Genomic DNA, 17,469 nt, shown 5'->3' with positions numbered 1-17,469 from the left:
TAACATATTAGGCTCTCGGCTTTCACTGCATGGTTTTAACATGATTGTATTAGTAGGATGTCAGTTCTGATTACTGCTTGCAAAACGTTTATCAAATTCATCCATGTTGAAAGAAGTTAATATCTATCTGAACATGAATCCCCCTTTGGTTCCACTGATCTATCACTGCATTTTCAGTACTGCTATCCTGTAATCCTCTATTAGCTGTAGGATGTCTGTCTGGCAGAGAGCGGCACTCCATGTATCTGCATGCCCACCTTGTACCAATAAGCCTTTAAAATCCTCTGGGCTGATGTAGTGGATGCATTTCTTTCTGAACTGCAGGCCACTTTGGATGGACAAAGGAATTAGATACAAAGTCATACATCAGCTATAGCAGAGAAAAGAATTGATCTGCCTCAGACACTGATCTCACTGCATCCACAAGACCCAAATCCAAGCACTGCACACTGCAATGCACACAGAATTCAAATGGCACAGGCTCCTTAATCCGTGCAGACACACCTGAGTGCTTTCCACTCGTGCAGCACCATCGTAACCTTCACCCCCACCAGGGTATCCCTTTATTACAGGCCATGTTTGTATCACTTGTCATTAGGCCTGCTGCATATCAGCTTTCTGCTGACTGAAAGTGTAACAAGCTTTCATGTGCTGCACCATTCGAGAAGGATCTTAAAACTCAACACAGCTGATCCTCTTTCTTTGTATATTTCGTTTGATCAGCAATCCGACTAAACAGCTCCCCTCCCTTGATCTCTCATTTCCCTGAGGACCGTATCAGCCGAGCTCTCTAGTATTCCATTCTGGATTGGAGAACTTGTGCACTTCACATTTTCACTTGTGTTTAACTTTTTCTCCACTGAAGGGTGATGTTTGGAATTTTCTCCTAAGACAGTAAAAACTACCCTTGTGAGAGTCAGCAGCTCCCAGTGAACTCTCTCTACTATGTTTTGTCTGCCAGTTAAAAGCAGCACGTTTGTTTTTACATGTTTGCCACTTTCTGTTCCCCATCTTCCACCATGACATCTAACACTGATGACTCACTATTGATGGCAGCTTCATACTGCTTCCAATGACATACTGCACTGATATGTCTGATTATGCATGTAGCTTAAAGCCTGCATCTTTAAACAGCCTTTTTATAATTAGAAAACCCTGATTATGATGCAAAGACACTTTCTTTTGTAACTGGCTGCATCCTTGCTTATGGAATATTCCAGCCATGGATTGTCTTTGTACCATGAGCTACTGAAAGCTCTTTTCCTTGTACCTTGCTGGGTTGTCGAAAATATCTCCAAACACGGCTGTACGGGGCCCTCTTCTCTGGACTTTAAAATGTCTGGAATATCGCTCAGGGCAGGGCAGGTTGGGGAGCACGCATTGGTACAGCACGGTGCTGGTAGGGGTGCGCGATCTTACGATTTTAGATTGTGGTCAATTTTAAAGACGTCCACAGTCTAATTTTCAAGCGAATTGTACAGATCGTGATTTTTTGCATTATTCTAATACTGTATACTAATGGATCCATGTCAAGGTAACAAAACAATTGAATGATTTCCCTTTATGATTAGCCAAATTATATCATGTGTCTTAATGACGGCTCTCCTGCGTGAAGTTAAAAATTCGTCGCGCGCGAGGAGCATGTAGCAGATGGGGAGCTCGTGCCGAAGGAGGACTCGGCATCATAGATCGGGAGCCCAGAGGGGTCAGCCTAGCTGAAAACGAACCAATTTCCCTTAGTGTAATCTTGCTGGGGGCATATGACAGTTCATTAGAATGGATGTCTGCCGGGTCCGTGGTGGTGGGTGTGGCTGTGAGGGGTGTGGTAATGAATTCAAATTATTGAGCTAGGTCAGCTCAAAAATGTACTTCTTGAAAGTGGTGCTTCAATGTACCTTATACAATCAGGACTTATAAACAGGCACCGCCAGACATTTTTAGTGGTGGGGTACCCTCGGCAGAGTTATGTAACTGCCCTGCAAAAATTGAGCTAGATCAGCTGATATCCGAACCAAATGAAACTAGTTGGAACTTGTTCAGTATCAACCCAGGTATCATGAATGAACTTTGCCAGACAGTTTCTGTGGTGGGTTACCCCTGCTAGACATGCCCAAAAAGACCACACCCAAAACTGAACTAGATCAGCTGACATCCGAACCAAATGAAACTAAATGGAACCTAGGTATCATGAATGAGCATTGGCAGTTTCTGAGGTAGAGTACGCTTGGCAGAATAACCCAAAACTGAGCTACATCAGCTGACATCTGAATCAAATGAAACTGAAAAAAAAACAACTATAACTTTAAAAAGTTTGTAATATATGTATGTATTCAGACAAAATAGACTGATATTGGCTAAACTGCATACATTGAAAAATAACTGGGACCCTTGTTAAAACAGACAATGGCATTGGATGGCCAGGCTGCTTTTAAAAATCACGGGGTTTGATATAACACTTCAGGCAAACTACTATCTATGAAGTATATATTCGAACACACTATTGTGACATGCTCATTATTTAATTCAAAAAGCATTATCTTGCTCGAAGTAAATTCCAGTGTCTCCAACATGACACTAGTCTAGATATCCAAACGTAGACATTTTGTGCTTGAGACCATATTTCTGTTGGTATAAAGTGTAATTGAGCTGACTATTTAAGACAATGGAGAACAGTCTGCTGCTTCAGAATACCAGCCAAGGATGCTTGACTGATCCCATGAACAATCAAAAGCAATAAATAAATGAATAGAAACTGGGATCTGGAGCAACAGGGTGCTAACCAATAGAAGAAATAGTTTGAAAGTACTACTGTTAATTAAGTTAATGACGAACATTAGAAAAAGTTATACAGTTTGTATGAAGCCTAAATTCCCAACCAGTCCAAGCATCAGAGGGAAGACCTGGTTAATAACTTTAATTAGCAAAAATAGCAGTCTGAAATGGAGTTGGTATGTTGCAGAAACCTGTCTGAAGAGGAAGTATCAATCCTGTTGCATTTTATTACTCTGAAGACAATGTTGCAGAATAGGCAGCAATTTTGTGCCATCTTTGTCATCTATCATATCAGGAAGGAAGCCAAACATTCAAACCATTTTAACTCATCCTATGCTAAATTGATCCTCTTCTTCCTGGGCTGGCTTGCTGTTGTTGTATTTAGATGCAAGTGGACAAGAAGCACAGTCTTCACTTTGAGTAGGCTCATCAATTTCACCTCTACACTATAGGGTATCATTTCTACAAGTAGAAACATGTATCATGATGCTATCCATTGATCTTCCCTAAGATCTTTAAAAATTACCTGAGTTTTTTTATGACTAAAACTTCAAACAAGTGAGGAGAAGGTGCTCAAACATGAGCCTTGGTTTAGAAAACCTGGACATAAACTTAAAAAAAGCTACTGATTTTGGAATTTTTTGAAATAGTAAAAAAGCATAACACTTACCTCTTAGAACAGATGATAACCAGAATATCCTATATCCATTTCATTGTATCAAATGGGAATGAAGACCACCCAAAAATCCAAATTCCAGAAAGTTTATATCAAATGGGAAATGGAGATCACAGAAAAATCAAAATTCCATAAAGTAAAACAGAATTTTACATACAACACAATAGTTTTGTTTCCTAGCCTAGGCTCTTCATTAGTTCATGAGTTCAGATTTTGTACTGCAGTGATTTCTCATAGCAACATGATAATAAATGTGACTAAAGCCTATCACCTGTTTAGCCAGGTCAAGTTAATCCAAAGCAGCCTACACCTGTTAGTACATTTGTACACATCACCTATAATGTGTACACATCATCTAAGTGTCCTGATTAATGACAGCCTTGTTGATTTGATATTAGTTTTTCTTTCAGATTTTCTGTTTTTTCATGATCGCCTGCACTTGTACAGACAAGGCTTTTGCCATAGATGTTCTCTGAACTGCCAGAAGTTTTGGAAGGGGCTCTTGCGCAACATCTGCCACAGGTAACCCACCACAGAAACTGTCTGGCAATGCTCATTCATGATACCTAGGCTGATACTGAACAAATTCCAGCTAATTTCATTCAGTTCGGATGCAAGCTGATTTAGCTCAATTTTGGGTGTGGTCTTTTTGAGCGTGTCTGGCAGGGGTACCCCCAGGGACGGATTATGGGTTGTGTGGGCCCCTGGGCAAAACATTCGTGAGGGCCCCCCCCACCACCACCACCAGCACCACCACTACAACCACCACAATTCAAGGGCCCTTGGCAGCCAAACGCCCTCCCTATAGGGTCAGGGGCCCTTGTAGGCAGAGGATCAAAGAATGTAGGCCCTCTAAAATAGACAAACGAAAATACATTGTTGATAAGCGTTGCAAATTGTTTTGGGCTAGGGGCCCCAGTTGGTTGCAGGCTTGGCTTGGCCTGGCTTGGCTTTTTTTTTTTTTAAGATAGGATGTGCTTTTTTCCCCTTCATTCTGTTTTTGTGTGTTGTAATTAGTTTATGTTTTGTGAGCTTGGTAGGGAGGGGGCCATTTTCATTTGAATGTGCTTTTTTCCCGGTTTTGAGTAGTTGGGGAGTAAGGGCAGATTCTGTTATGTGTTTGTTTCTTTGTGTTTTGAGGTAAGGTAGGTTTATGTATGTTACTTAGTTGTTGGTTGGTTTGTTATTTTGGCCTCCCCTCCGCCCCTGAGGTTTATGGTATGCTCCCAACCTTTTGTAATTAGCTGTTTTCTTTTTTTAAAAAAGCTGTTTTCTTTTCCATCCTGGTAAGGATTTTACCGGATTGCGCCTAATGTTACTGCCGGAGTATGAAACACAAGCGATCCGCGTTCACCTCAGCTGGCCCTCTTTTCCCATCGCCGTGCTGGTCCAGGCTAAGATATCAGCTAACACATTATCCTCTTAGTCCCAGGGATTGTTTGGTAATAAGTTCCAGGAGCCACTACACTCGACCAAATTGAGATATGGGGGAGGGGAATTTGGGCAGTGACCAAAGACAGCAAGCCGCCTCTATTTGCCCATTAATGTTAATCATTGTTCCCTTGCAGTTCCCACATTTACTTCCAGTCTTGCATGGTTCCCTTGTTTTTCCCCCGTAATGTCAATTTAAAAAAAATTTACAACACTATGTATGGACACCACACTTTTCAAGCTATATTGTTATTTGCAAAGTAGCATGGGATGCCAATATGATTTATTCTCTGCTATTCTAAATGACATTATAATCACGTTATGTTGCTGTTGACAGACACACAGACAAAATCAACAAAGAGCATCATTAATGCAGAGCAATTTTGAACAGGCATAGATGGACCAAATTAATCTTCCAATAAAGCAAAAAAAATTACTGAACAATTAAATTTTATATAAAAAAATGTAATAATTCAGAAATCGTTTGGTTTGGGGTCAAATGTAAACATCAGTTTTGTTATAATACAAATATGATAAGAGTTGTTAATGATTCATATTTATCAGAAAAAGTCACACACCTAAATTCACACTCAATCGGATAAGTTATATGTGATGCAGCTTTTCATTGGGAAAGTGTCTGTTGATTATTAATCAGATCTCAAAGATTTTTCCCAAAGCCGTTATTCCCGCGAAGGCCAGTTAGACCAGGCGGCGAACACAGAACAGAACATATCAGTCTCTCCAATTAATTCCAAGTTGTGGTCATTGAATAACCCACATAACAAGTAAAACAACAAGGGACCAGCACATCCGGACTGCAGTGGTGACGCCTCACTGGCAGAAGAACTCAACCATTTCTTCACCTGCTTTGAGGTTATGTCACCAGTCAGCTATGTCACACTCTAAGGAGTATAGCAACCATGTTTTCATGTTTGTAGGAGCATGAGGTGAGACGGACGATGAGGACTGATAACCCTAGGAAAGCTGCTAGACATGATGGTGTTACGGGACGCATTCTGAAGGAGTGTGCAGACCAGCTGACGGGGGTCTTTGCCAAGATCTTCAATCAGTCTTTGTCCCAATCCACCACCCTGCTCTGCTTGAAAACTTCTATAATTGTACCACTCCATGGACTCCAAGTCCAAAATCAGCAGCCTGAATGATCACCGGCCTGTGGCACTTACACCAATCATTATGAAGTGCTTTGAGAAACTGGTCTGTAGACACATTACCTCAAGTCTCCCAGGCAGGTTGGACCCACACCAGTTTGCTTATAGAGTGAACAGGTTTACAGATGATGTCATAGCAATTGGTCTCCATACTGCTCTGGCCCATTTGGAGCATCATGGTAGCTATGCTAGGCTACTTTTTGTAGATTTTAGCTCTGCTTTTAACACCGTCCTTCCTTACAGACGGGTGTCAGAGCTATTACAGCTGGGTCTCTCTTACTCCATCTGCTTACGGATTAAAGACTTCCTGTGAAATCGCTGCCAGAGGGTGAGAGGAGGCTCTCACATCTCTTCAGACCTCAGCCTCAGCACTGGCTGTGTGTTGAGTCCCCTGCTCTTCACCCTGTACACTTTGTTCCTGCCCACTTCACCAATAGCAAGATGACACTACTGTGGTGGAGCTCATCTTGGGGGGGTGGGGGGGGGCCTTGGGGAATGAGTCTATGTACCATGATGAGGTGGAACGGCTGTCTGAGTGGTGTTTGAAAAAAGAATCTGGTCCTAAACATATCAATGTATATCATATCATATGCATATCAATGCTTTGAGCTGATTATGGACCATAGGAGGAAGAAGACTGACATTCAGCCCCTTTTTATCAATGGGGAATGTGTGGAAACCTCCACTCTCACCAAGAAGGCACAGCAGAGATTACACTTCCTGAGAAGGGCCATCTTACACAGAAGCTGGTTGTGTCCTTCTACCAATGCAACATAGAGACCATTCTATCCTACTGCATCTGTGTATGGTCTGTCAGCTGCACCTTAGAGAGCATTCTATCTACTGCATCTGTGTATGGTCTGTCAGCTGCACCTTAGAGAGCATTCTATCTAGTGCATCTGTGTATGGTCTGTCAGCTGCACCATAGAGAGCATTCTATCCTACTGCATCTGTGTATGGTCTGTCAGCTGCACCTTAGAGAGCATTCTATCTACTGCATCTGTGTATGGTCTGTCAGCTGCACCATAGAGAGCATTCTATCCTACTGCATCTGTGTATGGTCTGTCAGCTGCACCTTAGAGAGCATTCTATCTACTGCATCTGTGCATGGTCTGTCAGCTGCACCATAGAGAGCATTCTATCTACTGCATCTGTGTATGGTCTGTCAGCTGCACCATAGAGAGCATTCTATCCTACTGCATCTGTGTATGGTCTGTCAGCTGCACCTTAGAGAGCATTCTATCTACTGCATCTGTGTATGGTCTGTCAGCTGCACCATAGAGAGCATTCTATCTACTGCATCTGTGTATGGTCTGTCAGCTGCACCTTAGAGAGCATTCTATCTACTGCATCTGTGCATGGTCTGTCAGCTGCACCATAGAGACCATTCTATCCTACTGCATCTGTGTATGGTCTGTCAGCTGCACCATAGAGAGCATTCTCTCTACTGCATCTGTGTATGGTTTGCAAGCTGCACAGCTGCTGAACGGAAGGTGCTTCAAGGGGTCATCAAAACAGCCAAGATACTCACTGGCAGTCCACTCCCCTCCCTGGATGAACTGTATAGGTCCCGTAGCCTTAAAGAAGCACAAAACATCCTAAAAGGGCCATTCCATCCAGGTCACTCTTTTTGAACTGCTGCTCTCATGCAGACGTGGTAGAGTGATAAAAACAAGGACCGATAGACTAAAGAACAGTTTCCATCCCAAAGCCATAATAGCACTTAACATGGCAAGAACATGAACTGTGTGCAACATGAATTTTGCGTTTTTTTTTGCACTGTAAATTGGGCATTCAAATTTCGTTGTATCTACAATGACAATAAAGATACATTCTGTTCTATTCTAGACGATGAGGAAGACAGCCCACGATGCTAGAATTCATGGCTCCTGTTCCCTATTCCTCTCATCATCCATCATCGTGGCTGACATGTTTCTCTAACCCAGTGGACATTTTGAAAAACACCTGTCAGTCCTGCAGTGCAGAATGGTGCAGGTGATCATACAAGGGGGGGGGACCACACAGCAGAGGGCTGGAGAATTTAATACATCACAAGATGACTTTCAGAAACTCTATGTCATATTTTAATCCTGCAACTTTTCTGGTGGGTTTACTTCAGGATTTTATTCAATATGTTTTCTGAAACGTTGCCTGACGCCTCCTCGTTTACTCCTCCTCCTCCTCCTATGCATCCATTGTTGTACTGTTGTATGGTGTGAATGACAATAAAGTTCACTTACTTACTACTTACTTATGACAGCAAATAGTACGAATAGCATGCGCACGCAGCGACTGGCAGGGAGAGTGAATGAAAGTGAATGAAAGCTTGGCGTCCTTTTATTCTTTGTGTTTTTTCTTGGAGTTAATTTTCGAGTAATTTCTGAGTACAGTAAGTATCCACAATGGATATCGTAGCTCTTTTCACACTTTGGATATTCCGTTGTGGACTACTTGCCCCCGAGTTGCTCGATGGAGCCGGCAGTCACGGCAGGCTACAGTGCACCAGAGCTACACTCCTGCAGAGGAATTGTGTGGGAGTGGCCGTGATGGACATCACGCCGCTACTGCCGGACTTTATTCTAGAAGACCCTGGTGGAACCGGGGCTAAAACAAGGGCGACTAGGAGGAGGAGGGGTAAACGAGGAGGCGTCAGGCAAAGTTTCCGAAAACAGCGGCTCACACGAATTGCTTTACCCTCCATGATCCTGAGAAATAAAGTGGACGAGCTTCAGGGAAACGTTCGCTTTATGAAGGATTTCAGGAACTGTTGTGTCTCGGCTTTTACAGAGACTCGGCTGATGGAGCATGACCAGGATACGGATCAGTGTATTGATGGATTTGGTTCACCATACCGACAAGCAGAGGTAACGTGGAAGTGTCAAGGAGGCGGGGCATGTGTATCTGTCAACAAACGATACTGCACCTCTGTGACTGTAAGAGACCGTATCTGTACGCCAGATGTGGAACTTATATCAGTATCATTACGACCTTTTTACCTGCCCCGCAAGTTTCCACAACAGTTTACATTCATCCAAGGGCAAACGTGGTATCAGCTTACAACACCATCTCTGACGCTGTGCAGAAACTGCAGTCTCTTTCACCTGAGGTGCCAAACGTCATATTGGGGGACTTTAACCATGTTTGTCTTAAAAGAACACTAGCAAGCTTTTTTAAGCAGTGTGTCATGTCATACGAGGCGGGACAAAATCCTAGACCTCTGTTACGGATCCATAAAGGATGCTTACAAATCACTGTCACTGCCAACACTTGGTTCAGCCGACGATAACTGTGTGCATCTGCTGCCGACATACCAAACTGTTTTAAAAAGGCAGAAAGCACAAATCAAGGACACAAAAGAATGGATTGATGAATCTGTGCTGTATTTACAAGAGTGCTTTGACTGTATGGACTGGGAGATGTTTAAACAGTCCTGTTGTGATGATCTGGATGAGTTGGCTGTTGTGACCAGCTCATATATTGCTTTCTGTAGGAACATGGTTGTTCCATGCAAACAAGTGAAAATTTACCCTAATAACAAACCATGGATAACCATTAAAGAGACTACAACATATGCAAAATTCCACAGCAAGACTTCTCACCCATACAAGGCCATGGCAACATATCACTCCCATCCTCCATTAGTTACACTGGCTTCCAGTACAATCTTGGATTCAATTCAAAACCCTTCTGTTCATCTACAAAGCCCAGAACAACCTAGCACCCATCTACCTCGCGGATCTTCTCACCTTATAAAAACCCACCCGCACGTTACGCTCTACTGATGCACACCTTCTATCCACCCTCTCTGCTCATCTCCATTCCATGGGTGACAGGGCATTTAGTGTGGCTGGCCCTAAACTTCGGAACACCCTCCCACCTGCACTACGTACATGCACTTCACTCTCCATATTCAAATCCATGCTCAAAGCTCACCTCTTCACTCTGGCCTACTCAGACTTCTCTTGACTTTTTGCGATTTTCTTTAATATTTATTTTATGTTGTTTTGGTTGATGTCAATCTGGCCCCGGTGTGTCTTTTAATCAATGTGTCCTTGTCTCTACATGCTACCTATTTGTTGTTTGTAGTCTAACTACTTTTAATTTATGTTATATTTTGCTTTTATTGTACAGTGTCCCTGCGATGGGCTGGCCCCCCATCCTCGGTTGTTCCCTGCCTCATGCCCATTGCTTCCGGGATAGGCTCCGGACCCCCCCCGACCCAATAGGATAAGCGGTTTGGATAATGGATGGATGGATGGATGGATATCTTAAATTTTAAATGTAGTCCAGTGTAGTTACATCATAGCTTTTGCTCTTTTTTTCCATTTTTAATGTTGGACACCGTAAATGACACATTCTGTTAATTTATTTCTGCCTCGTAAAGCTGCATGTGTGTGAACGAGAGGGAGGACAGCAGGATGGTGAGGATACAGGGAGGAGAGGTGGGGAAGGTGGAAGAGTTTAAATACTCGGGGTCAACAGAAAGAGGTGAGCAAGTGAGTGCAGGCAGGGTGGAGTGGGTGGAGAAGAGAGTCAGGAGTGATTTGTGACGGACAGGTACCAGCGAGAGTGAAAGAGAAGGACTACAAGATGGTAGTGAGACCAGCTACGTCATATGGGATGGAGACGGTGTCACTGATGAAAAGACAGGAGGCAGAGCTGGAGGTGGCAGAGTTAAAGATGGTAAGATTTGCATTGGGTGTGACGAGGATGGACAGGATTAGGAACGAGTATATTTGAGGGTCAGCTCAGGTTGGACAGTTTGGAGACTAAGCCAGAGAGGCGGGATTGCATTGGTTTGGACACGTGCAGAGGAGAGATGCTGGGTATATTGGGAGAAGGATGCTGAGGATGGAGCTGCCAGGCAAGAGTAAAAGAGGAAGAGCTTTATGGATGTGGTGAGAGAGGACATGCAGGTGGTTGGTGTGACAGATGGAGACCTAAGAGGAGCTTTATGGATGTGCTGAGAGAGGACATGCAGGTGGTTGGTGTGACAGAGGGAGACCTAAGAGGAGCTTTATGGATGTGGTGAGAGAGGACATGCAGGTGGTTGGTGTGACAGAGGGAGACCTAAGAGGAGCTTTATGGATGTGGTGAGAGAGGACATGCAGGTGGTTGGTGTGACAGAGGGAGACCTAAGAGGAGCTTTATGACATTTAACGGAATCAGCCGAAAGAAGGAGAAAAGGGAGAAGAGGCATCTGACGCACTTCTAACAGAATTTAGTTTCACGTAAAAACACTTTTCTCGAATCTTTTAAAAATCAATTTAATATTTCTGTCTCTGTGTCTCTGCAGTCCGTCCCAAAGCGTCAGTGTTCCAGAAGGAATCTTCTACAAAGATTATGTGTCATATTACAGGTATCTTCTGCAAAAAAGCAGCGATGATCAGCTGGAAGAAGGATGGACCTCAGAGAGATGTTATCCAACCAAGATGGAAGCTTCTAGAGGGGAAGTACTCTGAAAGTCCCAGCTGAGGAGCTGCAGAAACACAGCTACACCTGCATGATTCGGCGCAGAAGCTTGGAGAAGGAGTTAGTGCCGTCTGTGAGAGAGCCGAAACCTGAGAGGGCGGAGAAACATTTTCCTATAAAACTACAGGATTCCAGTGAAAGCTGATTTACTGCTGCAGCAGATAATAAAGACTCCGTGCTGATTTAACAGGTGTAAAACTTGATGGCTTCAGAGGAGGAAGAAGAAGAAGAAGAACTCTGGTGAGAGGAGGAAGGATGATGTGATGTGAAATTTCAGAGAACAGATTTACACTTTCTAATTCTTGAAAGAGGATTTGACGGATATAATACATGTGTTTAAACCTAACTGATAAATTGGACAAACACATTTACAAACTGTCTTGTGAACTTTCATGCAGTAAACCAAACCCAGTGGACATATTTTGATTCTTCAGATGAAAATTGAATAAATGTTTAGTTTGGTTAAAGGTTTAACTATGAATGTGATCTGAATGTTTTACAGCCTCTGAAGGCGATTCTTCCTCCAACAGCTCTCATAGTGTGACTGTGCGTCTTCCTGCTGAACTGAGAGAGTAAGACATGATGTTGTTTACAGTGAATATGGAATAAAATCTGTGTGTGGAGTGAAAATGCAGCAGAAAAGCCTGTGATAACATTAAATCTCAGCCCTGAGCTGATGCTGTTTCTTTCTGTCTGTTATTCTAGGAGAGAGGAGGAGATGGAGATGAGGAACATACACACACACATACACATACACATACACACACACACACACACACACACACACACACGTTATTTCAGAGTATAATCTTGGTGTGAGTTTCTTCCTGTGTTTAGATGGAGGAGTTTTTTATTGTGAATCTGTTGTTCTTGCTGTAAAATGGGATTATTAGGGATTGTTAGTTTTATTTTTGGTGTATGTCCTCTTTTGGGGGTGTGTCTGGGCTTCTTTCCTCTGTACATTTCTAAGATGATTTAGTGTAGAATTGAATCCAGATCATAAGGTCAGTACATGATAGGTTTGATTTCCATCTTTCACTTTTGAATCCAGTCAGATTTTCCTCAGGAGCTGAAATTTCCTCAAATCTCTCCCACAATGCATCTGTTCTGTCACTCTAACCATCTGAAGGAATAATAAAGTGGATTTTCTTCACTCTGTGCCCTGAGTTTTATTTTAGAACTCTGTTCTTATAAAGAATCTCAGGATCTGCTCTATATTTCCTCTCAAATTGACTACTCTTAATACAGCTGTAGAAACACACACACACACTATCTCTATTCTAGATGTATGTATACACTTTGTGTATATTTACCTAAATAAATAAAATCAATAACCATACAAAAAACACTGCATTTCCAAACATTTCTACTCACCAACACACACTCAACACTGACGTTACAGTCAGCTATCAGCTTCTGTCACTTCTTTTCTGTTCTGTGCTTTTCTGATATTTATATTTATTATATTTATATTTTTGGGCGGCATGGTGGTGCAGTGGTTAGCACTGTTGCCTCGCACCTCTGGGACTCGGGTTCGAGTCTCCGCCTGGGTCACATGTATGTGGCGTTTGCATGTTCTCCCCATGTCGTCGTGGGGTTTCCTCCGGGTACTACGGTTTCCCCCCACAGTCCAAACACATGCTGAGGCTAACTGGACTTGCTAAATTGCCCATAGGTGTGCGTGTGAGAGTGAATGGTGTGTGAGTGTGCCCTGCGATGGGCTGGCCCCCCATCCCGGGTTGTTCCCTGCCTCGTACCCATTGCTTCCGGGATAGGTTCCGGACCCCCCGCGACCCAGTAGGATAAGTGGTTTGGAAAATGGATGGATGAATATTTATATTTTTATATATTTATTTATGAACTCTGTGATTCATTACTGTACTTTTACTGTAAGACGTTTAAGTAATGTTACACTTGTAGTAAGTCTCACACTGTACTGTACCATATCAATACCTCATCTGTACTCTAATCCTACAGAACGTCAGATATCCTGAAAGGTAGACGACTATAGTGAAGGATGAACGTGACATAATTGTACAAGTCAGGTACTTTTTACTCACTGCAGTGATGTGTGTTTGGCTGATCTTCCTTGGCAGAACATTCTCCCATCTAGTCCAAGCTCCTTGCTGTCCCATTCCCCCCATCCTGCTAGCTCGTACTTCCTCCACACCTACCGGCACTTCTTCCTGGACAAGGTGCTGATGCTCTTTGCCTCGCACCTTGTTAGCTCTAGTTACTGGGTAGTAACCAATGCCTGATGCTATTGTGCCCAGCAGTGCCTTCTGCCTCAGTTGGGACTCAGCCACCTCCAGTGACTTGGCTGCACTGCACTGCCTGCCAGTGTGCACCTGGATGCCAGCTGATGCCACTTTGGGATCTTTGGACTCTCTGTACTGCAGGACCTCCCGTGTCCTTGACACCATAAATTCCTCAGCCAGACCACTGACTGGCAGCTGCAGGATGTTACTGGTGCTGTACAGAGCAGTGCTGCTCATGGAAAGAAAAAAGATGAATATCCATTTGGACATGACCATAACCCTTTGCTTTTCCTGGCCCGAATGTGTAACGCTAACCAGCGATTAATGCGCTGGGCTCTAATCATCCAGTCGTTTAACCTAGAGATCACACATAAAAAGGGGGTTAATAACCTCGTGGCTGACACCCTCTCCAGAACCTGACACCCCAGTTACTCGCGACTCTCAGTTTTCCTTTGGGCTTCTCTTCCTTTGTTTTAATACTCTGCATGCCCCTAATCGCAGTGCTCGTGTTTGTGATAGTGAACACCTGTCGGGGTTCACTCTTGTGTGGGGGGGTGTTATGTGCCGTAAGGTTCAGGGGAGGAGTTGGGGCAGTGGAGTCCTGATGATCTTCTCTGCAGTCCTCACCACTCTCTGCAGGCGTTTGCTGTCCATAGCTGTAGTTGCTGCTGTTCCACACGGTGAAGCAGCTGGTCAGTGTGCTCTCCATGATGCAGCTGTAGAAGTTGCTGAGGATCTTGGTTGACATACCAAACTTCCTCAGCTTCCTCAGGAAGTACAGTCGCTGTTCTTGACCAGCTGTGTGGTGTTCAGTGACCAGCTGAGGTCCTCACTGATGTGGACACCCAGGTACTTAAAGCTGCTCACATTCTCCACTTCAGGCTCCCAGATGAACAGTGGCTGATGAGGTCTCCTCCTCTTCCTCATGTCCACTATCATCTCCTTTGTCTTGTCCGTGTTGAGGGTGAGGTTGTTGTCCTCACACCATGACACCAGACCGGCTACCTCTCTCCTGTAGGCCGCTTCGTCCCCTCCAGTGATGCGACCGATCACTGTGGTGCCATCTGCGAACTTCAGGATGATGTTGTCTTTGTGGGAGGCGACACAGTCGTGGGTGAACAGGGTGTAGAGGATGGGGCTGAAGAACGCAACCCTGTGGGATGCCAGTGTTTGTGGTGATGCTGGCAGAAGTCCTGTTACCGATCCTGACAGACTGAGGTCTGCCAGTCAAAAAGTCCAGGAGCCAGTCAAAGAGGGTGGGGTGCAGGCCGAGTGTGGCATCCAATAGGCTGCCTGCAAAGCTGATGGTGCCGGTGGTGGCCCTGTGCTCTGTGATGTGCTGCAGGTCTTGCCACATCCCAAACAGCCCAGGCTGTTGTTCTGTTCATATCAGTAACTGAATGTATCTGTTTTTGTCAGTTAGCATGTTCCCGTATGGAGTCTTTAAAGAGGACAGCGGTAATGTGTGGGTGTGTGTGACTGAGCTCGTCCCTGCGGAGTCATGATGAGGAAGCTCTCAGGCTCTCAGTGCTGCCATCTGCTGATGAGGAGGCCCAAGTTTTTGTCGGATAAAGTTTTTACTCACTCGCGGTTTTCTAAATTGCTTTTCAGTCATTTACTTTCTGTATTCTTTTTCTCATATGACCAAAAGATTTTTATATCCACACACAAACACACACATATCCAAATATTTAAGCTATTTTACACATAGACAGACCTCTGTAATTGTTGCTGTGATATTTATTAAATGATTTCAAATCACAAGTGCATAATTAACAGTAGTCCAAGAGTATTAATATATGTTAGTAAATCAAGTTACAAAGACTGAAATCATTAATATTCATGGAAAGAAAAAAGATGAATATCCATTTGGACATGATTGCAATGTGTCTCGCTTAGGACAGGCATTGACTGTTGATCTTGTTATTGTTATCCAGGCACTTGATACAGGAGTTGGTGTTACATTTGTAGAGGGGGACCTTCTCTGCAACCACCTTCAGGGCAGAGGCCAACAGCTCGGCCTTTTCTTTGTCTTTCCTATAGACCTGACTGAACACAAAGGCCTTGGGACCGGGGTGATTGGTCAGTATACTGAGAGAGTCCAGGATGCACTTCTTCACAGCGGGCTGGACATTAGTATTTCCTCTCTTTTTCTGGACTCTCTCCCGGTTCTGTTCGTTGTCGTCCTTTCCTTGGTTCAGGCAGTAGTCCAGACATGGAGAGTTGTAGGTGTAGAACACCACACAGCCATTTCTGTCCCCTGTGTTCAGCAGGTTTTGCACAGGAGCGACAGCTTGGCTGCTATCACAGATGAGCAAGGCGCGCTCTGAGTGGACGGCTGAGGAGCCAGTGCCCTTTGGTCTGGCAGCGACCATCTGTTTTCCCGTGTAAAGTTTCCATGTCTCAAGGTCATTCTTGACATTATTTGTGATCTCTCCTCTAAGGAACTCTTTCTCGTCGAAACTGGCCCCACACTGTCCTGCTGGGACGTTGATGGCCACAGCATACTGGGCACCTTCACCGCTGCTGGTCTGTTCAGATGGTTTATATCTTGGAGAAACAAAGAGTAAAAACAAGATAAATGAAGACCTGATGTTGCTGATGCTGCACATCCCAAGCTTGACACAGTGCACAAATACCACGTGCGCTTTTTATCAGTCAGGACGTTCCTGTTCCTGCTGAATTCACATACAAGTCATGATGACAGGGCGCATGGAGTAGTCATGACAACTGCTTCTTCATCATACTTTTGACCAACCTTGAGGGATAACTACTAATATTTAAGAAGATTTACTACAAATATTTATAGTTGCTTACTCAACAAATAGCTTAAACTATGACGGGAGTCCCACTCGCTTACCTGGTCTCAAAGAATCGGATGATTTTAGGGAGAGCGTTCAGATCCCCCTCGTCTGCTGATACCACAGAGGAGAACAGGGAGAGCAGGAGGAGTCCAACCAGCACACCTGTATGCACCTAAACCGGTAACGAGACATGAAGGAGCACAATCACAGACCAGCAGCTGAGAGAAAGGAAAAAAGAAAAGATTTACCTCACATTACTTATAAAAACTATTCAAGGTTTGCACATCCAACCCACGCTGGAATCAGGTGCAGGACAAAGCTAAAGGTAAATGTAAAAAAGGAAGAATTCTCACAAATTGTATTTGATGCTCCCAAAATAATTTGACCCCTAGACCTTCTGACGAAAGTCTGATGAAAACATTTTGGGATTATCAAATACAGTCTTCCTTGTTTATTTACACTACATCACATTACCATGATGGAGGCCGGTGGGCTTGGCGTGAGTCAGATCTGAGAAGCTGAGATAGTGTCTTCTCCTGCTGTACTTAATCAGGTAGGCTGCAGCAGCAGGAGAGAGCGCTGGTATATATACCACAATGTATGTGGTGAAGAAGTCCAGCCGTTAACACTGTAGTGCTTCCGGTCCAGCCCATTACAAGGCAGATTTGCTGAGGAAGCACAACTGTTGCTATCTTTAGGATCTTGGCTTTCACAACAGTTCTCAGCTACCACAACAATGTCTTTCCAGTAATTCAGAAACTTGTAAAGCAAATGCAGTGATTGCCTGCAGTTATAGTCTTTTATTATTCAAAAGTGATTTCCAGTGTATATCCACTTATATAAACAGAAACATCAGCATTATAATTATATCTGCAGAACCTGGAGAT

At 43.8% G+C, this 17,469-nt stretch overlaps 1 protein-coding gene and 1 long non-coding RNA gene across 3 annotated transcripts; one reads left to right on the top strand and one right to left on the bottom strand.

Moving 5' to 3' along the window:
- The first annotated feature begins 6,540 nt into the window (after window positions 1-6,540).
- Window positions 6,541-12,673, top strand: LOC125726922 (uncharacterized). 2 transcript variants are annotated; one of them, XR_007388462.1, is made up of 2 exons: window positions 6,541-10,964; window positions 11,095-12,673. It is a non-coding gene; the product is annotated as an uncharacterized LOC125726922 (long non-coding RNA). The 2 variants fall into 2 exon arrangements; XR_007388461.1 differs by having other exon boundaries at window positions 11,030-12,673.
- Window positions 12,674-15,503: 2,830 nt separating this feature from the next.
- On the bottom strand, window positions 15,504-17,211 carry LOC125726919 (uncharacterized). The gene is made up of 3 exons (XM_049003398.1): window positions 17,057-17,211; window positions 16,639-16,754; window positions 15,504-16,328 (listed from the first exon to the last, which is right to left on the bottom strand). The coding sequence occupies exons 1-3, from the start codon at window positions 17,057-17,059 to the stop codon at window positions 15,674-15,676; spliced, it is 774 nt and encodes a 257-aa protein (XP_048859355.1). The 5' UTR covers window positions 17,060-17,211; the 3' UTR covers window positions 15,504-15,673.
- Window positions 17,212-17,469: the final 258 nt, after the last annotated feature.

Source organism: Brienomyrus brachyistius, unplaced genomic scaffold (genome assembly GCF_023856365.1).
Source record: "Brienomyrus brachyistius isolate T26 unplaced genomic scaffold, BBRACH_0.4 scaffold79, whole genome shotgun sequence".
Lineage (NCBI taxonomy): Eukaryota > Metazoa > Chordata > Actinopteri > Osteoglossiformes > Mormyridae > Brienomyrus > Brienomyrus brachyistius.
Note: the sequence above shows the minus strand (reverse complement) of the source record. Positions and strands in the feature narration are given on the sequence as shown.

What these genes read in the sequence shown, in the direction of transcription:
- LOC125726919 (XM_049003398.1), bottom strand. An exon ending in ATCCGATTCTTTGAGACCAG is followed by an intron (nt 16,329 to 16,638) that starts GTAAGCGAGTGG and finishes TGTTTCTCCAAG; the next exon opens with ATATAAACCATCTGAACAGA.